General features: G+C 48.4%; 2 protein-coding genes across 2 annotated transcripts in view; one reads left to right on the top strand and one right to left on the bottom strand.

Moving 5' to 3' along the window:
* Window positions 1-24,453, top strand: part of LOC124653554 (carotenoid 9,10(9',10')-cleavage dioxygenase-like) — a 55,450-nt gene extending 30,997 nt beyond the window's left edge. The window contains exon 14 of the mRNA XM_047192612.1: window positions 24,241-24,453. Coding sequence (XP_047048568.1) covers window positions 24,241-24,267 — 27 coding nt within the window. The 3' untranslated portion in view covers window positions 24,268-24,453. The remainder of the gene's footprint in view (window positions 1-24,240) is intronic.
* A 687-nt stretch (window positions 24,454-25,140) lies between these two features.
* LOC124655628 (BTB/POZ and MATH domain-containing protein 3-like) lies at window positions 25,141-27,297 on the bottom strand. The gene has a single exon (XM_047194492.1). The coding sequence runs from the start codon at window positions 27,295-27,297 to the stop codon at window positions 25,141-25,143; it is 2,157 nt and encodes a 718-aa protein (XP_047050448.1).
* Window positions 27,298-27,825: the final 528 nt, after the last annotated feature.

Here is a 27,825-nt window from a genome sequence, read left to right as displayed (position 1 = left end):
TGACATAGGCATCCCAAATGGGCTTGCCGAATATAGTACCCGGGGTTTATTGAAGGCCCATTACCCGAAGAATAAGAAGATTCGGGAGCCCAAGATGTATTTAAGGAAAAGATAGAGTTGTAATAGGAAGTGTTATTTGTAATCCGGCGGGATGAGTTAGAAACCGTCCCGAACTGCGTAATCTTGTATAGCACGAATCCCTCGGCTCCACCTCCTATATAAAGAGGGAGTCGAGGGACGAGGAGATCATCGAATCATTGTCTGCAAACCCTAGTTTTCATATTCGTCGAGTACTTTTCGGCTGAAACCTTCGAGATCTACTTGCCCTCTACTTCTAACTAAACCCTAGCCTACAATCCATAGGCATTGACAAGTTAATCCCTTGTCAATTGGCGCCGTCCGTGGGAATTAGAGGCGTAAGGATCCGATCTCGATGGCACGTTCAAGATCTTCGACATCGTCAACCGGAAGCAACACTATGGATCGAGGTAAACGGATCGCTGCTTGGTCTTGTTGATTTTGTTCCTCACCCACCCTCCCGTTTGGATGCATATGCGTATATGGCGGAGCCTTTGGAGATGACGTTCGGAAGGTTCCACTTTCGCGTCGAGAAGGAAGGATCGTATCGTGTCGAAATTCCGATTTCGTCGGGATCGTCGGTGGTCGATTCTGATTTTTCAAGCTATGCATCGTCAAGCTGAGTCGGAAGAAGAAACTTCGGCAACACGTTACGTCGGCATCGAGCAAGAGAGAAACTCGCCAAGATCTTCGACAACGCATCGTTTGAGTCATCTGCGGACTCATATATAAGCGATGGCTCAAGCGATGTCGACGATTACGACTTCATCGACAAATCTCTCACGGTGGGCAAGGTCTTCATCAATCTCAACAATGATGTCACCAAACCCAACATAGATCTGAGTACAAAATATCATCAGATTTATGCTATCGAAAATCAAGAGGAAACATCGGAGGCTTTCGACGAGTTGGGAAATCCTTTTGTTGATCCCTCAGATTTAAGGAGAGGTATGGGCACTAAATATGTCGGGCCCACACCACGCGTCAAGTTCAACTTCCACGAGCAGCCTGGGATAGAGCGGCAAAAGCCCTAGATGGTTCAGAACCAATGACGACGACAGCTACAGCTCAAGAACTGCAAGCTTATCAATATATGCTCGCACGAACTGCCGAGAAATAGAAAAACAGACAGCCGAGTTGAACGAGAAGAAAGGAGGCAGCTACGCATCCGAGCGGGAGAAGGGCAGATCTAAGTAGACAATCTAGAGTTTCGGGTGATAGCCACGGGGAAGATCGGAACGAGAGGAAGATCAAGGTTACAACACATACCCGAGGCAGAAAGAGAATACTTGGTTCAAAACCTCGACATGTCCTTTATGTCGATAGATACAAGAGGAAATATTATCCCTAAAACACCAGAAGCTGGGTATATGGCGACACAAGCTTACATCCTCGCATCCAGGCCACCCCCAGGAGATCCAAGGGAGACATTATACAACATGGCGTTAGCAGGAGTTGGAGCTATGGGGACAGCATTCGTAGCAACGCCTCCCGAAGGAGCGCCAAGGCAAAATAGTCCACGACCTGCGGCAGCAACGGCGGCAGTTCCTGAAGGACCAAGTGGAGCAAGAGACACAGGAGTACAAGCGAGGGTCGATAGAGCAAGGCAAAGCAGAAGGGATCATCGGCAGTCCCCGGAGCTTAATGACGAGGATATGTGCGGTCTACCGTGCTTCACGAGAAGAGTCCGAAAAACTCGAGTCCCCTCGGGATTCAAGTTACCCGATCATTTCAAAAAGTTCGACGGCCTGCAAGATCCGGAGGAGCTGGTTAATTGATTACCTCGAAACGGTGAAGCTAACTGGAGGAACTAGAGCAACCGCGATGCAAAGTATTCAGGTGCACTTAAGTGGAGCCGCACGATCTTGGATCAAAAAACTCCCGCCAGGATCCATCGACAGTTGGGAAAGTTTCGAGGACGTATTCGTCAAGAACTTCAGGTCCACATGCAAGAAGCCTGCGTCGTTAGAAGAGCTGAGGGCGTGTCGACAAAAGCCAGATGAGTCAATGAGAAAATACATCCAAAGGTGGAACATCATAAAAAACTCGGCGAGAAAATATATCGACGAGAGAGCAATAGATGCGTTTGTCGCGAGGAATCAGGCGTGGAGATTTTGTCGAGGACTTGGGAAGGACCAATCCAAAAACGAGTATCCGCGTTGATGGAAATAGCAAATAGATGGGCGAGACGGAGAAGACGCTGTCCACAATAAACGACACGGGTCGCCGAGAAGAGGACCGTGGTCGAAATTATCGAGTCGAGGCGACGATTTCCTCGGCGGTATCCAAGTTATGACGCCCCGGGGCAAATTTCGGCGGGATTTCGGGCAAATACGGGAGGAAGCACCGAGAGACGATTATCAGAGAAGCAATGAACAGCGAAGCGATAATAGGGACGACTCCCGCAACAGGCAAAATAGTGGGCCAAGGTTTCCAAGACCTTTTGTGTCTCCCGAAGAAATGTTAAATGGACCGTGCCAGATGCATTTTTTCCTCGATAGCAATGGGAAAAGACAGTCGGGACACCTGCAGAAAGATTGTCGAAATTTCCAAGCAATGTTCGGATGTGCGAAAAACGCTCACGCACGAGCAGCACAGAGAAATCCTCGGGAGCCTAGGAGCGAAGTTCACCTACCGCCACCTCCCGCGATTACAGAGGACAATCGACACCAGCTCAGAATAGCGGCAGCACCTGCACCACCACCCTATGTTGATCCTAACTCCAACGGAGCAGTGTCGATGATTCAGAAGGGAAGGCCATCCAATAGAGCTCAAAAAGTAATCTCACGACAGGTGTTTATGGCAGAGAAAATGCCTCCACCAACGGTTGAGTACCTTAATTGGTCGGGACAAGATATCGGCTTCACAATAGCGAGATCATCCGCAGCAAGTTCCTCGACCAGGGCGGTCAGCACTTATTACGCCGGCGGTTATTGCGGGCTTTGATGTTTCTCGAGTATTCATAGATGGTGGCAGCAGCTTAAACCTTATGTATGCGGATACATTGAGGAAGATGAACATATCCTTAGCAAACCTGAAGCCAACAGACACAAGGTTCCACGGCATCACACCAGAAAAACCAAGTTACCCATTGGGAAAGATCAACCTCGACGTTCAGTTTGGAACCCGAGAAAATTATAGAATCGAGAAACTGGAGTTTGAAGTCGTGGATTTTCCATCGCAATACCACGCTTTGTTGGGACGACCAGCATATGCTAGGTTTATGGCAGTACCACACTATACATACCTGTTATGGAGATTGCCTGGACCCAAGGGACCAATCACGGTCAAAGGGAGTTTCGCCTTAGCTGATAAGTGCGACAAGGATTTCCATCGGTTATCAGAAACCTTCGGGATGCAAGCTGAATACTTGGCGTCGAAAAGCATGACTGATTACGACGTACTGCCAGACGTTGGAAGGCCAAACAAAGAATCAACTTTCAACACAAGAGAAAAATTCTAAGGAGGTGCGAGATTCACCCGACGGATCCAAAAAAGACGACATCCATTGCAAACAATATGGATATCGCATAGGAAAGCGCGCTCGTCGGGTTCCTCCGTGAGAACTAGAAAATCTTCGCATGGTGTCCAGCTGACATGCCAGGAGTACCCGGGGAACTTGCCGAGCACCACCTAAATTTAGATCCAACAGCGAAACCAATCGAGACAACCTTTGCGGCGTTTTCGGAACCAAACCGCAAAGCCATGCTTTCAGAAATAAATCGACTAGAGGAAGCTGGTTTTATCGGAGAGATATCTACGAAGCCACATGGGTAGCTAACCCGGTGATGGTGCCGAAGAAAAACACGACAGTCCTTCGCATGTGCGTCGACTTCACGTGTCTCAACAAACATTGCCCTAAGGATCACTTTCCCCTCCCAAGGATCGATCAAATCATCGACTCCACGGCAGGTTGTGAACGTCTTTCCTTTTTGGATGCATACTCTGGTTATAACCAGATCAGATTAAAAGAAGATGACGAAGCCAAAACAGCGTTTATTACACCTTACGGCGTGTTTTGCTACAAGACAATGCCCTTCGGTTTAAAAAATGCGGGAGTGTTATCACCAGATTTTGGCTAAATCAGGAGGTGGGCCGCGATCAAGATGGGCTTGGGAGATTACATATGGAAGAACTATGAAGCGGCCTCGCACGGAGAATTTGGGCTAGTTAGCCCGTGTATCTTAATATAATAGATTGTATATCGGTTTAGAAGTTAGATTTTATCTCGTGCACGGTTTAGTGCACGCCCACATTAGAAAGTCCATTTGGACTATAAATATGTACCTAGGGTTTATGGAATAAACAACAACTCACGTTCAACCCCAAAAACAAACCAATCTCGGCGCATCGCCAACTCCTTCGTCTCGAGGGTTTCTATCGGGTAAGCGACATGCTGCCTAGATCGCATCTTGCGATCTAGGCAGCACAAGCCCCACGTTGTTCATGCGTTGCTCGTATCGAAGCGTTTTTGATGGCGAGCAACGTAGTTATCATTAGATGTGTTAGGGTTAGCATTGTTCTTCGTTTAAGCATGCTTACGTAGTGCAACCCTTGCATATCTAGCCGTCCTCACGCCTATCTCGGGTGTGGGGGCGGCACCCCGCTTGATCATTATTTAGTAGATCTGATCCGTTACGATTGCTCCTTGTTCTACAAGGATTAGTTTAATATCTGCAATAGTTTGGCCTTACAATGGGGGGAGGATCCGGTGGCACGTAGGGTGGCGTTCGCAAGTCCTAAACGGGATGTTCCTAGGATCAACTTCGTGTTGGTTTTTTGGCCTTGTTTAGGATCGGCTTACGAGCACCGTGCGTGGCCGCAAGGCCCAACCCGGAGTAGGATGATCCGGTTATGCGGTGAAAACCCTAAATCGTCGTAGATCTCATTAGCTTCATCTTGATCAAGCGGGACCACCAAGTATTCGTGCACCCCGTACGGATCATGGGTGGATCGGCTCTTTGAGCCGATTCACGGGATAACCTCGAGAGCCGATCGAGGCTCGTATTTAACGTTTACATGTATGCCCTGCGAGGAAACTAAGCGAGGCAACTTCATCACCTTCCCGACCAGGTATAGGTCAGGTGGCACGCCCTTGCACTTCGCAACGCCGCGTGTGACCGACAAGAGCATCGCGGGCCGTCGCTCGGAGGGGTCGCAGCCCGCCGCAGCCCTAGGCTCCCCCCGGCTCTACAGTGTTGACAAGGCCGCTGCCCGCCGGTGGGTTTTGGCGATCAACACATTCTCGGCACGCCGGTGGGACCATCGTCTACATCAACCACATCGCCATCTACATCTGAGATGGCGGACGGCACGCCAGTCACATGCGACGAAATCAAAGCCATCCTCGAAGCCGCACTCTTCGGCTCCTCCCACCGAACCCACTCCCATGGCGTCGGGGGAGGGGCTCCACGCCCGAAGGCGCACTTGATGGGGGAAATCTCTCCACCCCGTTGGAGGAGCGCACCAAGTCTCTGAAGCATGGGGATCTGCCCAAGGAGCTCAGAAGGGAACATGACGGGATCAAGGCAACCCTTGGAACCGAACTCATCGGCTCCGCTGAGAAGACCCGGCCGCACGGTATCGGGCTTGGTAGAAACCCACGTCCGGGTCCCGGTGTCGACACGGTGGATCTCAGCCACCCCATAGATCGGCCAAAGTTTTCCTTTGGTGTCAATGTGGAAGGATCTGCAAGCCGCCATGGCAAAGAGGAAACGAGAAAGCGGCCACTCCCGTGGCAAGGATGAAGAGGGAGCCGATCCGCGCGGCCAACCCCGAGGTGAGGACATGCGGTACCCGGCAAGGGAGGGAATAAGAAGCATGCGGTATCAACGCCCACACTCCAAGCACCCTCTCAGCAAATACGAGCAACACCAAGACCGACGTCGGCGCTACGACGCCGACGATGAAAGGAATTTCTGGTCTGATGCCGAGGTCGGAAGGTACCGCCAACATGGTAGAAGCAACAACGGGTACGGTCGTCGCGCCGAAGGGAGGCCAAGGGGCAGAGTGACATGGATAAGCACCGGGACTGCCCGTTCTTCAAACATTGCCGGGACTCGGGGATGAGCCGATTGCCAACAATCGAGGACGCGCCCGAATGCAAACAAAGGAAGAAGGGTGCCGCTAACGTGTCTGTGTTCAGCCGGCTAGGGCCTTTCCCGCATCGGGACAAGCGTGCCGAGTCCCCTCAGATGGAAGATCTCGAGGAGCTAGAGGACGGTAGTGAAGAATACAAATATCACCAGCCCAGATGGTACCCTGATGGGCTCAGCCGTTCCCAGAAGCAAAGAGTCCAGCGTCTGCGTGAGTTGGAAGAAACTGAAAGATTATACTTGCGCACGCTAGGGAAGGCACGGCCTGATCTGGCCGCCAAAATTCTGCGAACCCTGGACGAGGAAGGTCAGCCACAAAGAAAAGAGTGGCGCCACGAACGAGAGAAAAGCCGATGATGAAACGTCGGCTGGCACAAATATGGTGTTTATCCTCCCGTCGGAGTTCGGTACTCCGGGCTTAGATGAGACATCCGTGGCACAACTTGATCTGCGGCCCACGGCCGGTTATCTTTGAGAAGCCCCGAGACGGGAGCTACGGGCATCCGAAGGCCCTGTACTTACGAGGGTATATCGATGGGAGGCACGTAAACGGGATGCCTGGTGGACACCGGAGCGGCGGTTAACATCATGCCGTACTCTATGCTACGTCGGCCGGGACGCTCGAGTTCGGATCTAATCAAGACCAACGTAACGTTGAGCGACTTCAACGGCCAAGCGTACGAAGCACAAGGAGTTCTGAATGTGGATCCGACCGTAGGAAGAAAAACCATCCCCACGGCGTTCTTTATCGTTGATAGCACGAGCGGTTATGCTGTTTTGCTAGGAAGAGATTGGATCCACGCCAACTGCTGCATTCCCTCCACGATGCACCAATGCATAATACGGTGGGATGGTGATGAGGTAGAGGTCGTCCAAGCCGACGACTCGGCCGAAGTTTCAACGGGCGGCATGAACGCATGGGAAGCGGCAGGCCAAGAACCCCTCTCGGGCATCAAATTGGACGGCTGCGAGCGCATCGATGTGACAAAGGGAAGGGTTAAGCTAGTTTTATCCACGGCACGACCATGTAGTTGAAGCCAAGCGATGTGCAAGTTGCCGAGGCCGATCCTTGTGATCGGTCCCAAGGGTCTATGAAGGAGCAGTACAAAACCTTCACTGAGCAAACAGCGTGGAGGCCGATTCCAGTAATCGGCCGCGAATATCCTCACCATCCATACTGCCTGGGTTCAACACATTCATGGCCCATCAGAGCCGATGTCATCGAATCTCTCGACGGAATCGGCTCGGGGGGGGCGCCCAAGTGGATGAAACACGAGGATATGCAGTAGAAGAGTCTCATCCTTTAATGGTGGATATTGGAGTATGGGGGCCGATACACAGGTCGGCCAAAAAATTCGAAAATTTTCGGGAATAGCCGATGCACAGATATCGACTTAAGAGCGGGGAGCTAGTTCCCTCCAAGAATCGGAGGGCGTCGGAAATACGAAGACGTTCTCACCGGAAGTTGCCTCAGCCTGCCGAAGATGATGAGCTGATCCGATCGGCAAGGCGCAAGGCTTGGACTAAAGAAGCTCGGGGAGGGCGGCTCGCCCTGAAATTCCCTCACTCCGAAGAGCCGATTTGTTCCGAATCGGTTGATACGGCGTTGCGAGTTGGAAATCAAGGATGATTGACGTGATCGGCTCGCTGCTATTCTCACCTTGAAGGCCCGGGGGCAGCTCGCCGTGAAGGTCTGCTGCTCGGGGAGCCGATTTCGTTGGGATCGGCTGAACTCGCACCACAAGTTACCTAGAGAATGGTGCTTATGGTGCAAAAACTATCATAGCCCGATGGATCGGTCTGTATGGACCCTCAACGGAAGGGAGGTGATCGGGCTGGTGGCCCTGCGGGATAGCTCTCTTGGACAAGGTTGAGCCCGCCCCGAAATCTCGATGGTGATGATCTGTCCTTTATCCTCGCTTCGGCTGAGGCTCGGGGGGCAGCTCGCCCTCGAAGTTTAACTAACTCTGTCGAAGTGGGCCCACTCTTCGTGACGGCTCGTTCAAAAGACAGTGATTATTGTAGAAGGAAGCTGCCGGAGCTGAACGAGCAGAATTCGGAGAGGATAATGAAAAGAAGACCCGACATTATTTCGAGGAGTTACGCCGTTAGGTTCAACATGCCATCTTGAGAGATGCACGGATTTGCGCGAGTAAAGGTTTGGCCTTGCGTGGCAAGGAGTTTGGGTACGGGTGGATCTATCTCGAAATTTAGTGTGGGAGACCGGTGCGATGCCATCGGCTTGTTGGGCATTGTCCGGTTTGGCAATCGGCAGAATCGAAGGAAAGACAATCGGCTAAATTATCATAAAGAGAATCGGCAAAATCGAGTTGGGGAATTTCTTCATTAATAAGCCAGATTTCTTACATAGAAGAGCTGATTGCTCTCAAAGGGAAGACCAGGGGGATACATTGCCCCGTGCGCTATCGCTAGCCCTATGCTAAGACCCTATCTAGGGGCTGCTGCTGCCCTCGTCGTCGTCGTCGTCGCCGTCGTCGCCACCGGCCGGTGCTGCTCCCCGCCGGCTCGACGTCGCTGCTCCAGCGGCCGCCGATAGGACCCTCGTCGTCTTCGTCCTCTTCGTCGGCGTCGTCGTCACTGTCGACATCGCTGAAGTTCCCGGGGCAGAGGTGGCGGCGTTTGGCCGGCGGCTCGTCGGAGGAGCTGTCTTCATCCTCCTCCTCCTTTCCCTCCTCCTTCACCTCCTCGGAGGTGGTGAAGTCCGCCCAGGAGAGGCGGTCGTCTTCGCTCTCCTCCACTACTTCCTCGTCAGCAAGGAAGCGGAGGTCGCTCTCCCCGTCGGTTTGGGATTTGTCATCCTCGGACCAGACGGAGGAGTCATGATCCTCTTTGTCCCACTTTGTCGGGGCAAGGATGTCGTACGCCGCTTGTGTACCCCACGAGGGCGTCGACTCTCGGATGGGAGAAGACACGTGGGAAGGATCCGACGAAGAAGAAGAGGAAGAGGAAGAGGACATGGTTGCGGGGGAGGGTTTTTGGAGCGCTACTTGCGGAAGGGGTAAAGAAGAGAACTGTTCGTTGCGGCTAATAAAAGGAGGTGGGGGTTTTTAATTTCCGAGCAGTTCTCGAGGACATGGTGCCAAAGCTGTCAAATCGTGCGAGAGAAGTTGGGAAGGCAAGTCGTCATGATGAGGCGTGCTGCGACAGTTCCGCTCTCGCCGTGACACGACCCCTCCGAGGAAAAAGCAGTGGTTTTGAAATTATCATTACCAAAACCAGGGGGGCATGTGTTATCACCAGATTTTGGCTAAATCGGGGAGGTGGGCCGCGATCAAGATGGGCTTGGGAGATTACATATGGAAGAACTATGAAGCGGCCTCGCACGGAGAATTTGGGCTAGTTAGCCCGTGTATCTTAATATAATAGATTGTATATCGGTTTAGAAGTTAGATTTTATCTCGTGCACGGTTTAGTGCACGCCCACATTAGAAAGTCCGCTGGACTATAAATATGTACCTAGGGTTTATGGAATAAACAACAACTCACGTTCAACCCCAAAAACAAACCAATCTCGGCGCATCGCCAACTCCTTCGTCTCGAGGGTTTCTATCGGGTAAGCGACATGCTGCCTAGATCGCATCTTGCGATCTAGGCAGCACAAGCCCACGTTGTTCATGCGTTGCTCGTGCTGAAGCGTTTTTGATGGCGAGCAACGTAGTTATCATTAGATGTGTTAGGGTTAGCATTGTTCTTCGTTTAAGCATGCTTACGTAGTGCAACCCTTGCATATCTAGCCGTCCTCACGCCTATCTCAGGTGTGGGGGCGGCACCCCGCTTGATCATTATTTAGTAGATCCGATCCGTTACGATTGCTCCTTGTTCTACAAGGATTAGTTTAATATCTGCAATAGTTTGGCCTTACAATGGGGGGAGGATCCGGTGGCACGTAGGGTGGCGTTCGCAAGTCCTAAACGGGATGTTCCTAGGATCAACTTCGTGTTGGTTTTTGGCCTTGTTTAGGATCGGCTTACGAGCACCGTGCGTGGCCGCAATGCCCAACCTGGAGTAGGATGATCCGGTTATGCGGTGAAAACCCTAAATCGTCGTAGATCTCATTAGCTTCATCTTGATCAAGCAGGACCACCAAGTATTCGTGCACCCCGTACGGATCATGGGTGGATCGGCTCTTTGAGCCGATTCACGGGATAACCTCGAGAGCCGATCGAGGCTCGTATTTAACGTTTACATGTATGCCCTGCGAGAAACTAAGCGAGGCAACTTCATCACCTTCCGACCAGGTATAGGTCAGGTGGCACGCCCTTGCACTTCGCAACGCCGCGTGTGACCAGAAGAGCATTGCGGGCCGTCGCTCGGAGGGGTCTCAGCCAGCCGCAGCCCTAGGCTCCCCCCGGCTCTACAGTGTTGACAAGGCCGCTGCCCGCCGGTGGGTTTTGGCAGTCAACAGGGAGCAACATATCAGAGGATGATGCAGAAGTGTTTAGCAACACAGATCGGGAAAAACGTGCAAGTATACATCGATGATGTCGTCATAACATCAAAAAAGGGGACAACGCTGATCGAGGATCTCAAAGAAACTTTTGACAACCTCGACAAATTCTGCCTCAAGCTGAACCCGACGAAGTGTTCTTTTGGCGTCCCAGCGAGGAGAACTTACGGGGTTTCTAGTTTCAGCAAGAGGGATTGAAGCAAATCCCGACAAAATACAAGCCATAGTAACAATGAGGAAGCCAACGAAGTTGAAAGAAATACGACGACTAGCTGGGCGAGTCGCAGCTTTGAGCAGATTCGTCGCCGGGTTAGGAGAAAAGCGTTACCATTTTATGCGCTGATAAAACAAGGAGATAAATTCCAGTGGAACGAAGAAGCCGATAGAGCTTTCGAGGATCCGAAGCGAAAAATCTCGACACCACCAATCCTGGTGGCTCCAAAGGAAAAGGAACCTCTCCTGCTGTATATTGCAGCCACACCCCAAGTGGTTAGCACGGTGTTAGTTGTCGAAAGAGAAGAAGAAGGGAAAATCCATGGAGTGCAGCGGCCAGTATACTTCGTGAGCGAAGTCTTGTCGCCCTCAAAACAAAGGTACCCTCAGTACCAAAAACTAGCATATGGAGTGTTCACGACAGACACGAAAATTGCGCCACTATTTTTCGGCACACCCGATCATAGTGGTCAACGAAGCTACCTTGTCAAATATCTCGAACAATCCGGAAGCTACGGGTCGTGTCTCCCTTTGGGGAATAGAACTTTCCCCTCGGGACATCACGTACGAAAAAAGAAAAGCAATAAAGTCGCAAATACTTGCCGGACTTCATCGCAGAGTGGATGGAGTTGCAAAATACGAGGACCCCAGATTTATCGAGAACCTGGACTATGAACTTTGATGGGTCCAAGAGACTAGAAGGGGCTGGCGCAGAGTAGTACTCATATCACCTGAAGGCGACAAGTTGAAGTACATCCTTCGGATGACGTTCCCTAACGCGTCTAACAATGAAGCAGAATATGAGGCTCTCATACACGGGATGAAGATGGCGAAAGTACTGCGGAGCAACTCGATTAAAAATCTTTGGCGATTCACGGTTGGTAGCTCAGCAAGTTATGAACCAATGTGACGCAGTCAATGATAGCATGATGGCATACAAGGAGGTGTACAATGAGCTCGAGAAGTTGTTCGATGGATGCGAAGTAAATCATATTAGTAGATTGAGCAACGACGAAGCCGACGTTCCGGCAAACATCGGGTCGCAGGTGCCTTGCGGTCCCACCAGGTGTATTTTGGGAAGAGATAACAGAGAGATCCACCGAGTCGACAAAATCAAAAAAGAAGGAGAAGAAACCCTCGGGGGCTACCAAGGAGAAGCAAGAGGAAGAAGAAGAAGAGCAAGACCTGGTCATGGTAATACAGATACCATGGATGCAGCCATACATATCATATATACTCAGGAAAGAAATACCCGACGATCCAGTCGAGGCAAGGCGAGTAATTCGACGCTCCAAAGCTTTCACAGTGGTTAAGGGAGAATTATATAAGAGAAGTATTTCAGGCGTCTTGCAAAGGTGCGTCACACCTGAAGAAGGAAGAATAATTCTAAAGGATGTACACGAAGGAATATGTGGCCACCACGCAAGTAGTCGAGCTATCGCAGCCAAGGTTTTTCGGGCAGGATTCTACTGGTTAACAGCAATTGAGGATGCTAAGGACATAGTACGAACTTGCGACGCGTGTCAAAGGTTTGCCGCAAAACCTCACTCTCCAGCAGCAGAGTTAGCACCAATACCTTTGTCGTGGCCCTTTGCACAATGGGGACTCGATATGGTGGGCAAGTTACACAAATCATGGCCAGGAGGAAAGGAGTACATGCTAGTAGCTGTCGACAAATTTACAAAGTGGATAGAAGCGAAGCCGATAAATTCACCAGACGGAGCATCTGCAGTAAAATTCATACAAGGCCTCGTCTTCAGATTTGGAGTGCCCCACAGCATCGTCACAGACAACGGCAGCAATTTCACATCCAATGAATTCAAAGACTATTGCAAAGAGGTGGGTATCAAGCTGAACTTTGCGTCAGTTGCACATCCTCAAACCAATGGGCAAGTCGAGAAAGCCAATGGCATCATCTGCAATGGCATCAAGAAACGTCTGTTAGGACCTTTAGAAAAAGCTCGACATACCTGGCCTGAAGAACTACCAAGTGTGCTGTGGAGCATCCGAACAACACCAAATACGGCGACACAAGAAACCCCGTTTTTTCTAGTCCATGGCGCGGAAGCAGTACTTCCAATAGAAATAGAGCACGACTCCCCTAGAGTCACAGCATATGATGAAGAAGCGTCAAAAACAACATTGGAAGACGATGTAGATGCACTCGACGAAGCTCGAGACGAAGTACTATCTCGGGTAACCAAATATCAACAGGACTTGAAGAATTACCACAGTCGACGTTTGCGGCCAAGATCTTTTCGGGTGGGCGACCTAGTTCTTCGGCTCACGCAAAAAAGTCATGAAAAACTCGAGTCACCATGGCTTGGCCCTTACATCGTCACGGAAGTAATCGGAGGAGGAGCATACAGGATAAAGGACAAGAAGACAGGGGTGGAGGAGCCAAACCCCTGGAACGTGGCGCAACTTAGGCGGTTCTACGCCTAGAGTCGAAATATAGTCCTTGTAAAACTTCAATGTACTGAAACGCCCGCGAATTTTCAGACGCACTCTTTTCCTTTTTCGGGGCACCGAGTGGGGCCGGAGAAGGTTTTTAATGAGGCGGGATCGCGGTGCTGCAATATAATAAAGATAGTGGCCATATCACCTTTCTTCTTTATCAACATGACCAAAGTCACTGCTCCGACGAATTCCAATATAGTTCATCGACAAAAGAAAAACCTTACCTTGGTATTCAAATACCTCGTGAGTCAATAAAAATACAAAATAGTACTCAATAAAAGCTCGGGGGCTCATATTTGCCTCAAATATATAAATGCCTTGGTTCACAACCTCGCAAATATACAAATATAGTAAAGAGTCACCGAAACACTCGGGGGCTAGACAGACATAAAAATATAATGGTTGCTTTACAATATAGTCATGGATTACAAAGAAAAAATATCTACAAGAAGAAAATAACTAGTCTTGATTCAGTATGTCATCAAGAGTAACTCTGTCCTCCTCGGGAGCAGCACCAAGAAAATCGGCATAATGGCCATCGGCAAAAAAGTCGGCATCCATCCGAAGAAGATCCTCAATCATTTCTTCGGCTACGGGCGTAACCTTCGTGTTAATCCTGTCAACACCAACTCTCCGACGTTTTACCTTTTGGTGAACCTTCTCGACAACCTGGGTAAGGTCAAGCTTCGAGTGGCAGATCTGGAGCATGATAAGAGCAAATCTGGCACCAGCTACCAGTTGTGCTTTGACAAAGTCATGGATACTGTGAGCATCCTTGAACTTTTCCATCAATTCAGGAAGAGTTTTTGGTTGGACATTCCGAGGAAACATGGAATTGTAAACCATGGATAAGGATTTGGTACAGAAGTGAAGAAAATCACGGGTTTGAGAGGTGCGATCTTGAAATCTGGTAATTTGGCGGGTCCTCTCTGGAGTAGCCCAAAACAAAGAACCATGGTCCAAGGAAAGATTAACTAGGAGGTTTGTCCTAGCGTTTACCCTCTCTTCCTCGGCAGCAGCATCAATAAAGGCACCTATCAAAAAAGGAAAACCTCTAAGAGACAATAGCATGAAGATGAAAGATATTACAGGATGAGACAAACATACCCGACATATCTGCACTGGCTTCATTCATTAACTCGAGCATGAAATTTTCTCGAGTAACCGCCTTTTCAGCCTCGGAAGCAGCAATTTCTTTAGCAGCCACAGCCTCGCGAGTTTGCTGAAGGGCAACTTTTTCGGCTTCAGATGACTTACGAGATTGCTCCATCATCACAAGTGTTTGCTTCTTCGCATACTGAAGTTGTTGTCGAAGCTCATCCAATTCTTGCGACAAGGTATCATCGACAGGTGCAGCATCAGTAACAGTTCTCTTCGCGCGGGAAGAAGGCGAAACATTGGAAGGAGTGGAAGTTGGAGTATAGTTATCAAATATCAACTGAAATTTAAACAGGACAACATCAAATAACAGGCAAAGATAGAGTTCTTCATTAATCTCTTGGGAATAATTACAAGGGCATTACATTGGAGCTAAGGAAATACGTGTCGCCAAATAACTACTTTGGCGACAAGAGCAAAAGAAGCAAAAAGAAAAACAGAGGCATGCAACTAGACCTCCGGCCTTGACGAACTAGGAGTCGACGCTGGTTTAATCCCAAGATAGGCCAAGATCTTCTTCGTGTTGGGCTTGGCTGCCTTCATCAGCGATCGCCATCTTGATTGCTCAATCTGCTCGGTGTCGCCAACTTTCATCCAAGTCAATAGCCTGTCCACTGTCGGCAACCAACGCGACGAGTGTTTTCAATGAACAACCTTCATATTTTCTTGGCGCACTTTTAGTCCAAGGTCCTCCGATGTATTGAACATCTTGGCGAGGTCAAGGAAAGTCGAAGGTTCCTCTTTCTTCGGGAAGAAATAGGGGAACAACGCCGACAAAACCGCACTGGCATTGGCCACGCCTTCACGAATTTCGCGCCCATGCAATTCCAAAAGAGAGAGTGCGTCAAGGAGAGGGTCATTGACGGGATTTTCCAGATCAAAATCCTGGTCTGTTTGGGCTGCCATGTGAGACAAAACATTAGTCGAAAACCAAGATACAGGAAATGCAACAAAATAGAAGAAATTGAGGATATTACTCAGCGTACGTCGACTTTGCGACTTCAAACGCTTGATGATCCCTTGCTCACGAGCAGCCTGTGCAGATTTTTGCTCGTGTAAGGCAGATTCAGCATCTTTGAGCCTTTGCTGCAATTCTTCGACACTAGCGGCCTTTGCTTTGGCATCATCAGCTTCAGCTCTAGCTTCGCTAGCGGCAAGCTCAGCTTTCTTGCGAGCCGTCTCACTTTGCTCGAGTTTTTGAGCAAGTGTCTCAGCACGTTCGTTAGCCTCTGCCAGTTTTTCTGTTGAGATGAGGAAAAGAGAGAGAAGAAAGATCAAAAATAGCGACAAGCAGCAGGAGTAAAAAACCAGGGAAAAACAGCAAGTATAAAAGTCATTACCTTCGGCTCTGGCGGCATATTCACGGTACCCAATAAATTGGGATCCGATGCGAAGAAGCTCTTTGATCATTGGCTGTTCAAACATCAAAAGAGCAGAGTTGAAACATCGGCATGAAAAACAGAGTGAAGATGCGAAAAAATAAAAATAAAGAAAATATAGATGTCGACAAGCTTACATCATCAAAGAGCAGAGTCGACGAACTGCCTAATTGAGGGGCAGGTTCAACAATCTTTTCAACCCTTGCCCTTTTTGGTGAAGGAGCAAGGGGGCTTGATGGTGGAGTAGTGGTGACGACGTTTTGTTGAGGAGGCGACGTTTCATCTCCTTCAACTAGCGTGTCTGAAACAGGTACAGTACGTGACGTGCTTGTCCGAGGAGCCACGTCAGTAACTGGTACTCCTTCTTCCTCATCACTATTGAACAAAAAATCGACAGTATAAAAAGCAAGACAAGATAAATATTTCGAGTGCAAAAAAAAAGGGGGGAGAGATAAAAGTCGACTTACGAGCTGATGAGGGATTCAACATAAGGATCATAAGCTGCCTTCGGATGAGAAGGAACAACTTCTTCAGCCCTAGAAGTGCCAGAATCCTCGGCATTTTTCCTTTTCCTATTGTTCTTTGGAGAAACAGCAGGAGGAAGGGATTGCGTCGACTCACTGGCTTCAGACTCAGCTTCTTTTTCATGCGAAGCCGCAGATTTGTGAGAACCCGCGACTTCACTTCCAGGAACAGAAGAGCCTTGAGTGTCTTCGGCAACGATGGCCATTTCTTCGACTTCTCCACCCTCAGGAAGAGGAGGAAGGGAAGTCATAGTAGGATGGTCCTGTTAAAAAAAAAATATATAGTAATGACAAAAGGAAAAATGAAGAGTTGACAATACAATGAGATGAAGAGAAAGTGCGGAACAGGATAAAAAACTCGGGAAGACAAAATACCTTGGGGAGTGGATTGGTGGAGCTGTAAGGTTCCACGCGACTCGAAGAAGGAATTGGGTCTTTGCCCAGGCGAGAAAGTCTTCGAAGTAACTTCTCGAAGTCCTTGGTGGAAAGATCACCGGAGATTCTGTTGGCATCATTTTCACCAGAGTACGTCCAAAGGGGATTTTTGCGAGCCTGAAGAGGCTGCACTCTAATCCTAAGGAAGTAGGCAGTGATTTGAACACCAGACAGCTCTTTGCCTCGAGTGTTTTGAAGCTGACGAATACGAGACATGAGTGCCTCTGTCGCCTTTTTCTCTTCCTCAGAAACTTCGGCATCCCAAGAACGGCGACGTTGAATTTTGGCATTTCCGTCGAAAGGAACTATGTTGTGCTCAACGGAGTTGGCGCTTTCTTCGTGAATGTAGAGCCACTTTTTGCGCCATCCTTGGACAGAATCAGGAAAGTTGACATCGAAATAGTCGACATCGGTGCGAACACAGATAACAACGCCACCGATGTTATAAGTGACGTTGTGGGAGCCATTGCGGCGAAGGCAGAAAATGCGCTTCCAAAGAGCCCAATTGGGAGCGACTCCAAGGAAGCATTCGCAAAGGGTGATAAAAATAGAAATATGAAGGATGGAATTGGGGGTCAGCTGGTGCAGCTGAATCCCATAAACGAAAAGAAGGCCGTGGAGGAAATCATGGATTGGAGGCGAAAGGCCGCGGATTAGATGGTCAACAAAACTAACCCGGTACTCCATTGGAGGATTGGGGTAGCTTTCTTCGCTAGGAAGCGGATGGCATCCTCCTTCTTCATAAGGCCGAGCCTCTTCAGCATGTTGGTATCTTGGTTGGAGATTTTCGATCTCTCCCACTCAAGATCCTCGGCGGCCATCTTGGATTCCGGAGTGCTTGTGGCGAGTCAGGCGCGCGCGCGGTGGCATCAACGGCAATGGGCAGAGCAATGTATGTGAGTGCGGGAAATCAGAGAGAGTTGGGCGCAGGGAAAGTTTTGCGAAGAGGAACATGTGAGCGGCGCAAGCGAGGGGATGAACGGAGGTTGAAGACAGGTTTATATAAGAATTGGGTGAAGCAGTGTGCCGTTGGATGAGGAAATCGTGTGGTGAGCATAGATCTTCTAGATACAAGGGCAAACAAGTATTTTTACAGAGATAGGCGTTACCGTACGTGCGCCAGAAAAAGCGGAGGACGTGTGTCCCCCACTTACACGACGTGTCAACGTGGTGAAAACGATATACCCACAAGGCAGGAAAAACTCGGCCGTTAATAGAGTTGAAGAAAATTTGCCAAAGGAAAATATGTCGACAAGAAAAATAAAAGGAGAATGGCGACAGGATGAGTATTTGCATACTTCGGGAGCCTTTGGTCAAGAACATGTTTTTGCCCAAATGCTCGGGGGCTACTTCGAAAAAAAAAAAAAAGTAAAGTTTCGACTATGGCAAATATAGAAATTGTGGGAGCCTACAACCAAGCACAAGTTCTTGGTTGTAGCCTCGGGGGCTACTCCCATCGGGAGCGCTGTTCGCGCACCCGATAGAAAAAAAAAAGAAGAAGAAGAGAAAGATTATCGGGAGATACTGGCAATATAGCGACAAGGTGGACTAAAATGTTGAGCCTACAACCAAGCACAAGTTCTTGGCTGTAGCCTCGGGGGCTACTCCCATCGGGAACGCTGTTCGCGTGCCCGATGAAATATAAAAATGAAAAAAGAAAAAGAAAGATAGAACAGCAAGAGAGTATATTTCGAGTTATAATTAACTCTACATATACTCCCATCGGGAGATTAATATAAGTCATATTTGACTCGATAAAATGTGCCATTCCAACAGCCGGAAAAGCACTCGACAATATATTCTCAGAACGCCAAAGTTACGATCAATTTCTGAATGCCGCAAATTTGCGAAGGTAAGACCCCAGATCTATTCTGTTGGGCGTGGCATCGCCGAAGACTGCGCTCTGCTACTTTTATCCGTATCAACAGATACGAAGAAAAATCCTAACGGACGCGTTAGGTACCCGATAAATTTGACTGGGACTCGACAGAATGGTAAGACCTTAAGCGGCACCTGTCGAAGTTTACACCAGTATCCCGAGATCATGTCCAGGGACGTGATTTTGAAGTAGGTTTTTGCGGATTGCCACTAGAGCGAGTTAACTAGTACCTGATCCGTCAGATGAACTAGCCCCAACTACCAATATCCCTGTACAATATAGAATTTTATGAGAAGAAGTATAAAAAGTTAAAGCTTTCGAGTAAAAATAAACAGTGGAGATTTTCCCTGATTCTATGATTCAAGCAAAATCTCGGGGGCTACTGACATAGGCATCCCAAATGGGCTTGCCGAATATAGTACCCGGGGTTTATTGAAGGCCCATTACCCGAAGAATAAGAAGATTCGGGAGCCCAAGATGTATTTAAGGAAAAGATAGAGTTGTAATAGGAAGTGTTATTTGTAATCTGGCGGGATGAGTTAGAAACCGTCCCGAACTCTGTAATCTTGTATAGCACGAATCCCTCGGCTCCACCTCCTATATAAAGAGGGAGTCGAGGGACGAGGAGATCATCGAATCATTGTCTGCAAACCCTAGTTTTCATATTCGTCGAGTACTTTTCGGCTGAAACCTTCGAGATCTACTTGCCCTCTACTTCTAACTAAACCCTAGCCTACAATCCATAGGCATTGACAAGTTAATCCCTTGTCATCGAGCCTAAGGGAAGATAGTGAGCAAAGGTACTTTTTGGTGTAGACTACACCGAAGCAACCCTATATATGTTTCTGCTGTAGACTTCCCTCAAATTAATTAAAGTTATACCGGCAAGAATTCTACTGGACCTTGCAAATTGAACGCAAGTTTTCTTTCTTCTGGAAATGAGCAAGTATAGAGGCCCATTTGAGGCAACAGAGTGGCCCATCAGCAAATTCATGTGAACTCTAGTGCCATGCACAAACTTTAGTCCCACATTGCTAAGGGAAGAAAGTTTGGACCAACTTATAAGGGGAGCTCTTGTTGACATGTAAAATGGTAGAAGCACACAAAGGGCTGCACCACACACACAGCCACATAGCGCGTGCGCTCGCGTGAATATTCGCGACTTAAGACTTAAGACTTAAGACTTAAGACTTAAGACTTTGGCGACGGCGCGGTTGGCGGCCTACCAAATATAATTTTATTTTTTTGCCTAAATTTGTATACCCGAAAGCATGTTGTACGTACTGTGAATCACTTTGTACTCCTAAGGGCATAAAAATGCACTGTTATTTTCATTCAACGGTGCGAATACAATTATACGTACCTGCTTTAATGCACACACACACAAGCATGCACACGGTCTAACTCAACTAGTAGTATCATCATGGCAAACTCATGGCCCTGTCAGAAGCAGATAAACCCTGTAAGTTGTCAGTCTGTTAGCACATTTCTTTTCTATATTCATGTGCATATGCTATTGGAAATAGTTGGGCCTTAAATGTGGCCCTGTTGACAGCTACATGTACTGATTGTGAATCATTATGTTCTGCTGTAATTTGTTATCATCCTCAAATCTCACATCCATAGCAATGACCATGCAATTACAGAACGTGATTTTCTATTTTTTCTTTTCAGACGTTGTTAAGGTCCTTGAAGATGGAGACCTGCAAACTCTTATTCATGCTTGCAACTTTTTTTACGTGACACTCAGTTGCCTCCATCTCCAACTGTGTTCTGTTTTTCTCATTCATGGTGCGAGTTAGGGAAGAGCACTACTTCCAGGAGTACTGTGTGAACGTTGACTTCGCCGAACTCTTTCAGTTATACAATCTCCGGGCCCTCGACAAATCAATCATCAGTTGCTATTGTCTGTAAGTGATTTATTTATTTAATTTGAGAAGTCGTTCATTGTCTGCAGATTATAATCTTTTGTGCGCTATATTATGCAGATCGAAGATGCTCGAATGCAAAAGGGACGATATCACAGACATTGGGTTCATTGACCCGAACACAATGCATGTCAAAACCATAGAGAATCCCCTCTATAACAAGGATACACCGCAGACTTTGCTAAGGTTTTTGAAGCGACAACGTGACAAAAAGCTAATACTTTGGCCTTACAACTTCGAGTGAGTCTTACTGTCTTATAACACATTATATTTTGCTCACCGTATGTCAAAATTTTAACTAATGACTTATGTATATGACACTACATATTGAAACGTGCGTAGGTTTCACTTTATTCTTCTCGTCATCAATTTGGAAATCGGAGAAGTTGAAGTCTTGGACTCACTAAGCAAAAATAAGGATCTATACTTGTCTTGTTTTTTAATGGTCAGAAGGTAATTTTAATTCTTATCGGTTTGTTTCGTTAATTTCCTGCTTTGAACTAATTGATGACTCTTTTATGCATTTTCTTTTGTCGAGCAGCGTATGGCAAACTTTCATCAAGGAAGATACGTCCCGTGAATGGACACCGAAGCTGCGATGGCGTGCGAAAGTAAGTAGTACTACCTAGGTCCACACACCTTTTAATTATCATACTTGACTATTGTTTGATTGAATTATATTCTTGTAAAGAAATGCCCGCAACAACCTCCGGGAACCGATCTCTGTGGATTCTTCGTTTGCGAGTACATCCGCAGAATTATCAACGAGAGAACGAATAATGAAAGAAATAAAGAGGTACAAAAACAATCTTGACAAATTTGTTTTGTTATCATAAGTTGTGCTGAGTTTCAGTAATAGTTGTTTCATGTATTCATTTGTATCTTATTCTTTTATAGTTGGCAAGAAAGCGGAACAAGCTCTCAATCGATGACCGCTTCATAGCAATAGGCGAGGAATTGGCGGGATTTTTCCTTCGGGACGTCATACCACCACTCGCAGAGTTCCACTATGAATGAAGATGTACATGTTACATATATAGTTGACTCGAAGAGTACCACTATGCTACATGTAATAGACATATATAGAGTACGCTCGGAGAGTACCACTATGCATGAAGATCGATCTTCATGCATAGTGCTACTTAATTTGCGATCTTATGCAATAACATGTGTGTTATATTATATGCACCAACTTGCTATGCATCATCTTGATCTTCATGTACTACCTAAACCCAAACGCGTTTCGGTGCATCGACGCGATATGAAACAAACCGATATCCCTAAACCCCTCCAAAAACCCTAAAAAACCAATCCTCTGCCGCGGCAGATATTTGGGCAAATTCCCTGCCGCTGGGGAACCTTTGGTACCGGTTCGTATTACCAACCGGTACCAAAGATCCTTAGCCCTGAGCTCTCCTCGGTGGCCCACGTGGAGGCCCGTTTTATACCGGTTCGTAAGCAACCGGTACGAAAGGGGGGGCTTTAGTGCCGAATAATTTGTACCGGTTGCAAAACCGGTACGAATGCCCCTCTGGAACCGGTACGCATGAGAGATTTTCTACTGGTGTGATTGTGAATCATTATGTTCTGCTGTAATTTCTTATCATCCTCAAATCTCACATCCATAGCAATGACCATGCAATTACAGAACGTGATTTTCTATTTTTTCTTTTCAGACGTTGTTAAGGTCCTTGAAGATGGAGACCTGCAAACTCTTGGGTTGCTAGATTACGACAAAAGGTTGAAACATTCTTTCACTGCTCACCCGAAGGTTGATCCATTGACTGGTACGTTACAGGGATATCGACATTCGGACTATTTCTTATTCCTTTTAGGAAAATTTGGATAAATGATGTGGTTATTCTTCTTTCAGACGAAATGTTCACCTTTGGGTACTCACATGAACCTCCTTATTGTACATACCGGGTCATCACCAAAGATGGAGTCATGCTTGATCCTGTGCCAATAACAATACCAGAATCTGTAATGATGCATGACTTTGCCATCACAGAAAATTATTCCATATTCATGGACCTGCCTTTGATGTTTCGACCAAAGGTAGTGCACACTAGTAGTTGGCAAATTCCTTATGTGCATTTTTTCCCAGTACAATTTCTTTACATTCTGCTAAAGGATGCCTTAGTCAACATTTGTTTCATAGCAGCATGGGATAGACATGTGTGTTTGCGTCCGTAATTGATAAGTAGTTAACACTCCTTTATGTATTTTGGTCTCATTGTTCTTTATTCTTGTATAAAGGAAATGGTGAAGAATGGTGAATTTATCTACAAGTTTGATCCTACAAAGAAAGCTCGATTCGGTATACTCCAACGCTATGAAAAGGATGAAAAAAGCATCAGATGGTTTGAACTCCCGAATTGCTTCATATTTCACAATGGTATACCACCTGTAACATTCAGCTTAAATTCTGAATGTACAATCTTTTTTTTACCATCTGTCATGAATTTTGCATAGCCAGGGAACACATGGAACATGTAATGAAAAGAGAAAGTTATTTTTTCGTTGAAATTATATATCAGCATTTCATTCCTTATAATCTTAGTGAACTAATCACAAGAAGCATCTCTCTTTTGTCACAGCTAATGCTTGGGAAGAGGGTGATGAGGTTGTTCTCATTACCTGCCGCGTTGAGAACCCAGATTTGGACAAGGTAAACGGTGAACAGAACGAGAAGCTTGAGAACTTTGGGAATGAGCTGTACGTATATACCTGCAATCTCAACCTTTATTTCAATTCTATGCAATCCAATGCTTGGCCTAATGTTACATCTTTTAGTTATGAGATGAGATTCAACATGAAAACCGGCGCTGCTTCACAGAAACAACTCTCTGTTTCCGCCGTAGACTTTCCTCGAATTAATGAAAGTTATACTGGCAGGTAATTCTACTGGACCTTCCAAATTTAACGCAAGCTTGCTTTCTTCTGGAAATGTGCTACCAATCCATGAACAAACATTTTCTGATCTGTTACTTTGTTGATTGGACGCAGGAAGCAGCGGTATGTGTACTGCACGATCCTCGACAGCATAGCGAAGGTGACTGCTGTCATAAAGTTTGACCTGCACGCCGAGCCAGACAGCAGCAAGAAGCAGCTTGAGGTGGGGGGCAACGTGAGAGGCATATACGACCTGGGTCCTGGGAGGTTCGGTTCGGAGGCGGTGTTTGTTCCCAAGGTGCCGGGTGTGTCTGGTGAAGAAGATGATGGGTACCTGATACTCTTTGTGCATGATGAGAACACAGGGTACGTCACTCATGAATGCTGCTGCTGCTGCATGGTTTTAGTTAGTTGCTTGAGAAATGTGATTAATTCTGTGTCGTGTGGAACCGAATGCAGGAAATCTGAAGTAAATGTGATTGATGCCAAGACAATGTCTGCTGATCCGGTGGCGGTTGTCGAGCTGCTGACCCGGGTTCCTTACGGGTTCCACGCCTTCTTCGTCAACGAGGTACTCCTAAAATGTTCTTTTAATCTTCTTTTCTGGTTATCTTTAGAGAGAGTGCTACCCCAGCATTTTGCCAAGATTTAAACGTGTATATCTATTTAGTTGGTATTTGCATGAGTGGTTTAAGCTGAAGAACATTTTGCCTTGTGCTTTTTTACAGGAACAACTGGGACTACAGGATGTGTAGTTCTATACTTCTATCTACACGGCTGAAGAACTATAAAAATAAAGTACATATAGACTGATATATAGGAGGTAATTAGCAATACCCTCGATTATTTGTACAATGAATTTATGGATACTACATACTATATAGAACGAGCTACAGGCTTGAAGTGAAATCATACAGGATTGTGATGATATTAAGAGATTATCAAGGCTTTCTAGCTACTTGGTCTGCAATGACCTGGCCGGCGTCGACGTGGGACCTCTTCTCTCCAGCCAACTCTGCCACCCGCTGCTTTCCCTCCTCCACGTAGTCCGGCGGGGTCGCTGCTGCCTTCCTTGCCGCGCTCCACAGGAGTGACAGCAGCGCGACTGCCCCGAGGGCGAGTGCTCCTGACGCCGCCATACCTATTCCTTCCAAAGCCACCAGCAGCGCTGCTGGGACTAGCACCGGGCTGCAGAGCAGGAGCAGCGGCGCTGCCACGGCGAGCCCTGTGATGGAGACGGCCAGCGCCGTGAAGGATAGGACGAGGAACCCGCCTGCGAGCGCGAGGAGCGAGGCCACTGCGAGCGACGACGGGCCTCCGACGTGCCGCTCCTGGCCGTGGTCACGGTGGTCTGCCATGGCATAACTAGCTAGTCTCTCTGGATCCAAGATGAAGCTTACTAGATGTTTGGCTTTTCAGCCCAATTTTATACAGGAAGATGTGAACCGAGGAGGGCTACAGGTGGTGCCGCCTGGGTGCCACCTGCCACACATGCTAGCTCGCTCGCTGGAGGCACCAGGGCGGGCTTGCTACAAGTTACAACTTGCCAAATTTCTTTAACTCCAGAAAGTAGATTAACAAATGAAAAATATATTTACATATATTACATCGATCAATATTTGTTAATTTCACCTCGAGACCCTGCAGAAGGAGCTAAGAGTTTTCATCACGTTCTTGACCACGTGTGGCTGGGCAATGTAGTCGATGCAGTAGGTTTCCAGCTCGGTGCAGCCGTGGCGCCCCGCCAGGTATAGCGTGGCGAGAGCGTTCCCTGCCGCCATGTTCTCGGCCAGCAGGTTCTCACACAACCGCCTCATCCTCTCTAGGCGGAACCGGCAAGCGGCGCCGAGCATCTCTTCGACCACCGTCATGGAAGAGTCCCTTGCATTAGAAGGGACTACTAGGACATCATCGATGCGAGGCAGCTCGTCGGTGTAGATGAAGTGGAGCAAGGCTTTGAAAATTAAGGATTTCATCTCGTCGACCCTGACATGGTCCGTGCCGGTTGCCGATTCGACCAAGTCATGTAGCGCGGGTGACCGTGTAGCGATCACGAGACCATGCGCGTGGATCTCACTGTCCTCCACCAGGAACTTGACGTCCCAGCCCTCCTTGCTCGCCAGCAGCTGCTCGAGATGCCACGCCATGTTTGAAGGTGGCACGACCACGGACGTCGGGGCTACGACGACGGTATTGCTAGTGCAGGCCTCCGTGGTTACCTCCACTCGGCACTGTATGGTGAAAGAACCGTCATGTCCCACATATTGTGAATTGGCAGATGCCACGGTGATTATCCCTGGCCAGCCATGCTTATCACATTTCCTACCGGCGTAGATTTGTGTTAACTTACACAAATAAGACGGCTTGCCACTTGGGTCGACGAGCTTGATAGTCACCGACGCTTTAAGACTGGTATCATCATCAATCGATGGCCCGACGAAGAGGCCAATATACTCCTTGTACTCCTCCCGCTCCCCTGATGGGTACACCGTCATCATCCACTCGCGACCCCCCACTTGGAACTTGGTCATGACGGACTGTCCAAGAACATTGTGTGTCTTTCTTAAGGCGCTCAAGCTTTCGATCCTGAACTCGTGCGTGCCGATCATCACTGCCGACGGGTTGTAGCGGGACGTGCTCATCGTCTCTCTATTGCTGGAGGAGGATGGAGATCTGTTGCGGGCCACAGCTCGTTTGGCTACTTTCCTGGTGATCTCGTTTATATAAGAGGGGCATGTCATGTCAAGTTCCTTGTACTCCTCGCTTGCCTCCACGGCATCATACACATCGGGGTCGGACGCCAAGTACTCGACGCATGAGGCCTCTAGGTGGTGGCATCTATGCCTGTTGTGCACTAGCATCAACGTTTCCATGATATTGTCGATTGCGATGCTCTGGGATAGTATGTTCTCGCACATGAGCCTCAGCCTCTCAAGGTCATACAGATCCGCGGCCACGAGCAGGTCTCGCGCCATGGCTAAGGGGCAGGCCTTGTCCTTGGGTTTGGGCAACTCGTCGGTGTAGATGAAGTACAGCATAGCCCTAAAGGTCATGGCGGTCATGTCGACAACCCTTATGCACCGCATGGTCTTCTCCTTCATGTCTCCACGAAACTCGGCTGCGAAGACCGGCGACCGCATGGCGAGCACGATCTTGTGGGCCCGGATCTTGGCCTCTTCCACGAGGAACGTGACGTCCGGCCACCACATCTTCTCCCGGAGCCTGTGGATGTCCTTGCTGAGGCTCGGCCGTGGCGGCATGGAGACGAGGCAGCTCCTGCTGGTGGGCCCCTCGACGGACTCTTCCCGGTGGACATCGACGGTGCAGTGGACGGTGAGGCGGTCGGCGTCCTCGTCGACGTAGCGTTCTTCGTGCTCACGGAACGCGTCGGGGACAGCGAGCTCCCAGGCGACGGCGGTGCTGGACCGGGCCGGGAAGACGTTGGGCTCCTCGCTGTGCCACTCGGCGGCGGGCCACCGGCCGGTGCCGCTGGGGTCGTCGATCCGGACGCTGGCCGTGGCGACGACAACCTCGTCGGTCTCGTTGCGGGACAGCTCGAGGGAGACGGACACCAGGGTCACACCTTTTACTCGTGCCAGCTTTTCATGGAAGCGGCAAACGAGGGTCCAGAGAAAGCCGCCGGCGTCGAAGCTCCAGGACCTGACGGTGTTGTCGGCGCTGCCAAGCCTCCGCCGCGTGGTGTATCCGAGGATGTCGAGCTTGTGCGCGCCCCGGAAGACCACCGTCCTGTGTGTCGACGACGTTTTCTGCACCGCCATGGCCATGGCCCGATTCCTCTAGGCTGATTTGCTCTCGCTCGATTGATCATCGTGTATAAGAGTACGTGCATCCGGCCGACCGTGCTCGAAGAGAACTCGGGTATATGCATGAACCTGCATAGTCCTGGACGCATAGTCCTGGACGGAGGCACGACCGACAAAACAAAGGAATTCTTAGCTCCGCCGGCTTCTATCTGTGTGCCGTGTTTGACAGAAAGATTTTTCCAAGTTGTACTCGGTGTTTGCTCAAGAACGTGCCGGGGAAAAATAGATTTTTCTAAGGGTGTGTCTATGTTCAGTTGAGTGAGATTTTCTTAAGTCTCAGTCAATTCAGAAAAGTGCAACTGCAGTTAGAAGAAAAGTGCAACTCGGTCCAGTTACACATTTCTGGCAGAAAAGTGCAATTGCACTTTTTTAACAGAAAAGTGCAACTCAAAGCACTTTTTTTGTAAATGACTTAGACTTAAGAAAATCTCAGTTAACTGAGAACTAGCAAAACCGTTTTCCTAAACATAAATTCACCGTTGTTTTGAG

The sequence above is a fragment of the Lolium rigidum genome, chromosome 5 (assembly GCF_022539505.1).
Source record: "Lolium rigidum isolate FL_2022 chromosome 5, APGP_CSIRO_Lrig_0.1, whole genome shotgun sequence".
NCBI classification, from domain to species: Eukaryota; Viridiplantae; Streptophyta; class Magnoliopsida; order Poales; family Poaceae; genus Lolium; species Lolium rigidum.
This window is presented reverse-complemented; position numbering and strand designations above follow the sequence as displayed.

Excerpts from the sequence above, each read along its gene's own strand:
- LOC124655628 (XM_047194492.1), bottom strand. The coding sequence starts at position 27,297 with ATGGCCATGGCGGTGCAGAAAACGTCGTCGACACACAGGACGGTGGTC.